Here is an 8,238-nt window from a genome sequence, read left to right on the forward strand (position 1 = left end):
ATCTAATTCTTCAAGAAATCAACAATTGCAACTTTTTAAAACTTTATCAGTTTTACAAATTGGTACGTGGGCTAGCTAAATCAAGCTCTCATGACCTCAAATGTCATAAGGAAAGTTTGAAGCTTAACTAATTGTTGGCTGTTGAGGACGACACAAATGAATGAAAATGGTGAACATCCACTAACTTTTCCTATTTATAGTTTAATTAACTTTTAATTAGTTTAATTTAATTAATTTTTAATCTTAATAATTCTTTATTAATTAAACTAATGAAACTTAACATCATCATCCACTTTCTCCATTTAAAAATGGTCTAGTAACCACTTTGTCCCCTTCAATTAATTGCTATTTAAGTCCTCAAGTTATTTTTTAATTAAAAACTATAGCGATTGGACTTTTACTATTTAGTCTCTTAGTCTCAATTAATCACTAATTTGACTAAATTACTCACCCATTAAAATCAATACGATAGCTCTGTTTACGGTAATGGGGTCCCAAAACCATATTTTTCAACACAATTGGAAATTGAGTCATTACATAAACAAAGCAAAATTTTGGCAAATTTATGCTTAAACTTCTAGGCCATTTTTTGGTGCATTTTAGACTTTTTTTTTTGGCTTGAGTCATGAAATAAATTTAGTTAGAGCTTATAATTTCCTTCGAATCAGTACATTATGGACCCAAAATACTGAAGTGATGTTGTGTTGAAACTTTAATCCACAAAAATTTGGCAAACTTTAAGATTTTTTTCTCCAATTATTCCCTAAATCCATAATAAATAAATATAAGTCTAAATAATATAATTAGAACCTAAATAACGTAATTAAAGAGGAGAAAAATCACAAATAAATTGAGATTTATGCACTTATAAATAGTTGCTAAAGGACTAAATATGAGAGAGTAAAGGCAAAAGCAATGGAGCACTAAAGAAGGATGGAGACTTTAGTGAAATAGCTCAACATGAAACAATATCATTTTGTAGCACTTTGTTTTTTTCCTTCATGCACTAGAAGATCATAGTTTATTCATAGTGCTAATAGGGTAATGATAAATTTAAGCATATGTTGATTGTTTAGGAGCAAAGGTTTGAGTAAGGCATATAATAACCTGGTTTCTAGTGGTGTTAAAAAATACTATTTCAGGACCTTGTTTTTGTAAACCAAGTTCATGAATTAAAATTTGGATAAGCAATTTATTAAAAAATGTGGTTACTTAAGGCCTAGGGACTAAATTGTAAAAGTTTAATTGTTATAGATTTTTAATTAGGAAAAATACTTGGGGACTTAAATAACAATCATACAAGAGACTAACATGGAAAATAAACATATTTTAAATGGATGATAGTGGGATGTGATGCTAAATGTCATTAGCTTAAACTAATTAAAGATTAACATGATTAAGTTAATTAAATAAGCTTAATTAAAAATAATCATAATATATGTATGAAATGTTAGTGGAAACAGATAGAAATCATTATCTTATTCAACCTTCAAGCCATCCTCCATGGAAGAAAAAGCTTAAGAACATATTTGAACATTCGGCCCTTAATTACAAGTCTCTAGCCATTTTTCTTTGATTTTTGTAGATTTTTTTTTATCATGGAAGCTTGATTAAGCTAACACATGGATTATGGATCTATCCTCTATGCCAATTTTGTGTGTTGGTAGGACAAACCATGTATCCGTCTGAGTTTGAGTTAGGTTAATAGGGGTTGTAAATGGTAAACTTGATAAGTGATGCTGAAATGAACTAATAATGAGATGGGACCAATCTCATATGTGGTTATGGATTATGAATTTAAGACAATATGTGATCTATTATGCATAATGGTTGAAAATGAGCCTAGAGGCAGTAGCATAAACGAAGGAGTTGATAAACTTTAGAAAGAGTTTAAATGATATGTCAAAACGATTTATTGATGAGAAATGAATAGGAGATTGAATATAACAATGTCATGGTTACGCAAAATTAAGTTATGAATTAGTATTGATAACTAGTATGTTTTGAGATTGGTATTATATATGTAATTGAATTGTTTATACTATGGACTTGATAGTGGATTTGGTTTAATCTTGGTATGTGCATCCTTTATGTGGAAAATAGTTGTGAAATTGTGATGCAATTAGGAATATGTATTGATAGATGTTGGATGTATATGCATTATGTTACATTGCCATTGTTACCATATGTTATACTATCTTAAATCATAAATGTACCACTAAGCCCTATTGTTCAACGTACGATTTGTTTGTTCCATGCATAGGTATAGGTATTCTCGGAGCCCCAAGAAAGTGAATCAACATCCAAACAGTAGCAATTGACTCAACTTGAGCTTTTATAGTCTTTTTCATTATATTAATGGAATGTACCTAGGGATGTTGATCAAGTTTTAGAAATGGTCAAAAATGGCTTATATATAAGTGTGGTTATGTTGGTTGATTTTTAATTAGGCATGGAAATGATGTTAATGGCTTGATAATTATGTTTTGAGCATGTTTCAAGGGTGTGGAATGGTGTCAAACTATGCTTTATTTGATAATATGTTTTGATATAACAAATTAAAGTATTTTTGAATAAAATTTAAAGTTGAACAAAATTGACAAAATGATTTCTCAAATGAAGTCTAAGAGATAAAAAATTTCAATATTGCTACTTTGAACTCTTACAAAAGTTTGAACAAACTTTAAAATCAAGTTAAAATTATTTTAATCAAGTAAAAGTTCTTTTAACTAGTCAAACTAATTTTCAAACAAGTCACTATAGCTCTATGCCAAAAAGTATCGATACTTTTTGGCTATGTATCGATAATTTTCAAAATATCAATACCCCTCTTAAAAATAGTACCGAATTGACATCTTGGTTTTCACAAATTCAGCTAAGTATCGATCCGGTATCGATACCTTTCATATGGTATCGATAAAATTTGTTTGGTATCGATATTTAGGGCCAGTTCTTTATTGCTTTTGAGAAGTGTTTTTGAAAAGTGCTGTGGAAAAGTGCTTTTGAGAAGTGCTTTTGAAAATTTTGAGCGTTTGGTATTGCTGTCAAAAAGTGCTTTTGAAGAATAAAATGTCCATTTTAGACATGATATTATAAAGTAACAAATATGTATTTAAATAATATTCAAATTAATTAATATTATGATATTTTAGCAAAAATATAAAAATATTTTATTATAACTTATTGTTAATATTTTAATATATAATATTAATTTTAAATATTTTTAAGTAATTAATATTAATTATTTATTAAATTTAATTAGAGTATATAAACTATATTTAAATATTTAAATATAATAATTAAATATTTGTAATTAAGTATTGACACAATTGTATTATTTTAAAATTTATTTTTAATTTTTAATTAATGCTTTTAATACATTTGTATTATTTTATTTTAAAATGTATTTGAATATATTACTCATATTAAATATTAACATAACATAGAAAACATAAACCTAACAAATTAAAACATTACATATATTTGGATTAAAGTTTTAAAAAGGGATAATATTTATATACCAAACATAAATACTTAAAATTCTACAATAAAAAACAAAATACTAGAAGTAATAAATAACTTAAGAATTATATTTCACATCCAAATATAATATTCATATATTGACAAAATTTACATATGTATTTGATGTTCTAAACAAAAAAATGGTTTCTCAATAACTACATCTATCTATGTTTTACAACTTAAACTCTAATACGAACTCCAACCATTTGGTTTGGGGAGTACTGGAATTTGGTAATGAACAAGGGAATAAGTACAATGATCCATGTAACACGAACTTTTTGTTAAGTCCTACTAGGAGACACCAATCCTAAACTCGAGAGTTCCTCAGGGGGCACAACAACAATGTACTGAAATGCAATCTGCACTATAGGTAGTTCAGAAGAATGTCTGTAAAGGAAAAAGGAGATTAAAATATTTAAATAATATAACAGTAATGCTCCACAAATTGCTATCAACAAAAAAAGGTAGCACAACCACAAAACACTTAAAGAGAGCATGTTTCAAGCATTTAGGTGGGCCCATCTGATGCAGGCAAGAAACTAATACAATGAGAAAAAAATATATATAATCATAATAACATTGTATAATCTGAGCATAATGAATATATTTTATTGAATCAAGAGAACTCAAAGAAAGTAGAACACTAAGCTATAAGATTCTATGCTAGATGAAGTCCCTGCATTCTAGAGCAAAATAGTCCAGAATGTATGTCCATTAGATTCAACAATAAAAAATACTAGTAATATTGACTGTGGCAGCCAAAGAATGAAATTGTAACGAGTAATTAATATCTATAAAATCCAACATTATTAGCGAAATCAAAATCATAAGCATATGTTGCAAAAAAATCACAACAAATGATGTGCTGAACATTTTCATATTGTGGATCTGGGAAAAAGTGACCATACTGCAAAAGGTGGGATTGAAAGAAGTGAGAAATCAAAAATTATTAGATGATATTTCCCAGTAAGAAAATTTGAAAGTAGAAAGAGGAAAACTTACAGAATGGCCAAGCTTGAATTCAGTAGATGTCCTCAATCTTAGTATGCAATTAAAAGCATATGGTCGACTTAGCAATCGGTACCTGCAAAGTAAGATCAATAACAGAACTCAAATGGAATATCCATATAATTAACTCAAGTAGATATGAAGTATCCATATAAACAAATACTTTGTCATCTTTAAAAAAGAATAAATTAGAGGAACTTATAGCACTAACATGTCCTAAGGAAGTGTTGAATCATCTGTATTTGCATATAAGAACATTTATGTCGTATACCATTAACCATGTTCTCACTCAAATGTGAGCCTAAAAAAGAGATAAATATCCATAGCATTTATGTCCTATGGTTTAGAAGTTCTCCAGTTTTCTCAAGATTATGAATCAGCCTTCATTTTAAAGCATGAACAGTGTCCCCCAAGACCATTTCAGAATGGCAGCTTCTTGCTCGGACATGACAACACAAGTTCAGCAACAGAAAGTTATCAGGAGGGAACCAGGATTCGTTATATCATTATTTAAAGAAACAATCATCCTTTACCATTACAACTAGAGAATCATATGCCAAAATATACAGAACTACACCAAGAATAAAATAGGTGAAAAATATTACCTGTTTTGCAGCAGATGAGTAACTTCTCAAGACAGACACTGCAGGCAGAATCTTCTTAAATGATTGCCCTAACATCTAAATAAACAAAAAATATTGTTTTTTTTAAAAAAAAACCAATCAGATTAACTGAAACGTCAACAAAGGTATATGAAAGAGCAGGAGAGTTTCCAGAACTCACCCTTTGCCTTGCTATTGCTAACATCTTTCCTCCTCCACTTTGCTTTTCTCTGAACAACAATACAACAAGCTATTTGTTAATTGTTCCTTGCAATGCTAATCCCAGTTTCATATAAATCAAAGATGCATTAAATAAATGCTAGTGCAATTAAAGCATTGATTAGTGTAAGATGCTTATCTCACTCACTAACTATGAGGATTATCTATTCAAACAAGTAAATCTGAGAACTATTCACTAAAATATGATTCAGAAAAATAAACGAAATTATATTTATATAAATCGAGAAATCTAAATCAGAAAATATATATTCATATAAGATGCTGGAAAGTGGGAACCAAACGGTAATGGATGGAAAATCAAATCGGATCAAGAAGATAAGAAAAACGTACCTACTTTTGAAGTAATGTAAAAAAAAAAGAAAAAGAGAGTGTGGAATTAGGGTTTTCTGAAAGGAAATTAATCGGCAGGGAGATGACCAATACTGAAATTGGAGAGACGCAAGTGGGGGCGGTGAGCTAACGCATCTGCTGTGCTAAAAATTAAAACAGAAATAGAAATAAATAAAAATAAGGAATGTTTTCTATAAACATAATTAAAAAGAGTGACAGCAGCGACCAAAGTGATATCAAGGGTCAGGAATCAACTGGGAAAACAACCAACAATCAACTAGAAAATCCTCCAAAGAGAAGCACCGATGGTGGAGAAGAGGAGAAAATATAGAGAACAAATAATGATAAAAATTAATCCCAAAATAAAGACAAACAAAAAAATACAGAAGAAGAGAAGAAAAAGATAAACTTACCGGTGGGAGAAGAGGAACAAAGAACCAGATACTTCTTCAGTGAAGAAGAGGAACAAAGGAATGGCAGGAACAAAGAACCAGCAATGAAAAACGTTGTTGTGTGTTGTGTGGCTAAAAAAAGTAAAAAGACCAGCCCAAAAGTACTTTTGGCTGAAATCGGTAAAAAAATTTATTTTTTCATCTACCCAAAAGCACTTCAAATAAGTTAAAAATTTGCAAGAGATGAAGTATTACTTTTGACAGAAAAGTGCTTTTGCATGTAAAAGCCCATCTCAGATGGAATAAAGAACATAGCCTTAGCTCCATTGGTCATTGAATTTTGCATTTAATGCAAAAAATATTGATATGAATTAAATGTACTGGTTTTCACATCCCCAATGACTCTATTCATATCTCCAACAACTAAAATGGTTGGAATTTAATTAGGGGTATAAATACCAGGTTCTAAATATCCTACAAGAATTAAGAGAAAATATTCAAGCTTAAAGATCAATATAAACAACCTTTGTGTCAAATATTTAAATACATTTCTTTCATACACTTGTGAGCTTTATTTTCATTCTATTTGCTCAAGTGTTTTTCATTATAATTGAGCTTAATTTACAAACACATTGATCTTTTTGCTTCTTTGTATCTCTTTGAGAGTGATTGTGTCTTAAGGTTTAGGATAGAAATCTTAAAGAAGTTTGTAGGGTTAAACCTTGTACTCAAAGATTATCAAATTAGTGAATGTTGGAAAATCCTTAGTAGTGGAAAGCTAAGGTAGTGAAGTAGGCAATTGGGGCCGAACCACTTTAAATTCTTGTGTCAAATTTTTCTATCCTTTCTCTTCAGCTATCACAAATTTTTAAATATCAATTCACCCCCTCTTGGCATTTTTGGGTTGATTATTGAAGCTGACAATTGATATTAGATCTAGTCTCTTTTATACGGTTTAACAACCAAAGAGAAGATCATTGAAGAAGGTCAACAATCATCAACTGCAATCTTACAATGATGTCAACTTCTGACTCAATTTTTCTTGGTGAGTCACAATCTACCTCCAAGCCTCCTTACTCCAATAGTGCTAACTATTCATATTGGAAGACAATGATGATTTCCAAGCAAATGATCTTGTGGTATGAGACATTATCATGGATGGCCCTTCAATACCACTCAAGCAAGAAGGAGAGCTCTTAGATCCAAAGAGTAAGAACGAATGGAATAAAGAATATAGAAGGAGTATTCAACACAACACCAAAGCTATGCACACTCTCTTTTGTGCACTTGGTCTGGAGGAGTATAGTAGATTATCGTCATGTTCGAATGCCAAGGAGATATGAGATAAACTTGAGGTAACTCATGAGGGAACTAGCCAAGTGAAGAAATCAAATGTGGGAATCCTCACTCTCAATTATGAGACCTTCAAGATAAAGCCTAAAGAGGACATCAAAACAATGTCTAATGGATTCACCATCATCATTAATGGGCTAAAATCTAATGGGAAGACCTATCTCAATGAAGAAGTTGTGAGTAACATGTTTTGGAGCTTGCCAAAATCATGGGAAGCCAATGTGACCACTATTGAAGAAGCAAAGAATTTAAAAATGTTGACCTTGGATGAGCTCATTAGTTCTTTGCTTACAGATGAGATAATGCTTAATGAAGGGGTTAAAGAAGCCAAAATTGAGAAGAAGTAGGTTGGCGTTGCTCTCAAATCCACCAAAAATGAAGAAAGTGAATCAAATGAAGAGGTGGATAAAGATAAAGAGATGGTCATGTTTGATAGGAGATTCAAGAAGTTTATGAGGTCCAATAGAGGTAAAAAATACCAAAAGAAAGAGGGACTCAAGCTTGAATCTACCAAGGAGAAGGACCCTATCATATCTTATAAGTGTAAGAAACTAGGACACATCAAGTTTAATTGTCCTCAATGGAAGAAAAAGAGGTCAAGCAAACAAAAGCTCAAGGCTCATGTTACTACTTGGAGTGATGAAGATTCATTCGAAAATGAAGATCAAGAAGTAGTTAACCTTTTCCTTATGGCCATTGATGATCCTAAGGTAACTTCTAGCTTATCTATTTCCAGTTCTTATTCTTTTGGTGAGTTGCAGGATGCCTATGATGAATTAGGCTTGGAGTTT

General features: G+C 30.5%; 1 protein-coding gene across 1 annotated transcript; it reads right to left on the reverse strand.

Moving 5' to 3' along the window:
- Window positions 1–3,569: 3,569 nt before the first annotated feature.
- Window positions 3,570–6,428, reverse strand: LOC121224966 (uncharacterized). The gene is made up of 7 exons (XM_041108622.1): window positions 6,350–6,428; window positions 6,116–6,296; window positions 5,703–5,840; window positions 5,314–5,362; window positions 5,136–5,210; window positions 4,525–4,606; window positions 3,570–3,909 (listed from the first exon to the last, which is right to left on the reverse strand). Exons 1-6 carry the CDS (start codon window positions 6,426–6,428, stop codon window positions 4,574–4,576), a joined length of 555 nt encoding a protein of 184 aa, XP_040964556.1. The 3' UTR covers window positions 3,570–3,909; window positions 4,525–4,573.
- Window positions 6,429–8,238: the final 1,810 nt, after the last annotated feature.

Source organism: Gossypium hirsutum, chromosome D13, assembly GCF_007990345.1.
Source record: "Gossypium hirsutum isolate 1008001.06 chromosome D13, Gossypium_hirsutum_v2.1, whole genome shotgun sequence".
NCBI classification, from domain to species: domain Eukaryota; kingdom Viridiplantae; phylum Streptophyta; class Magnoliopsida; order Malvales; family Malvaceae; genus Gossypium; species Gossypium hirsutum.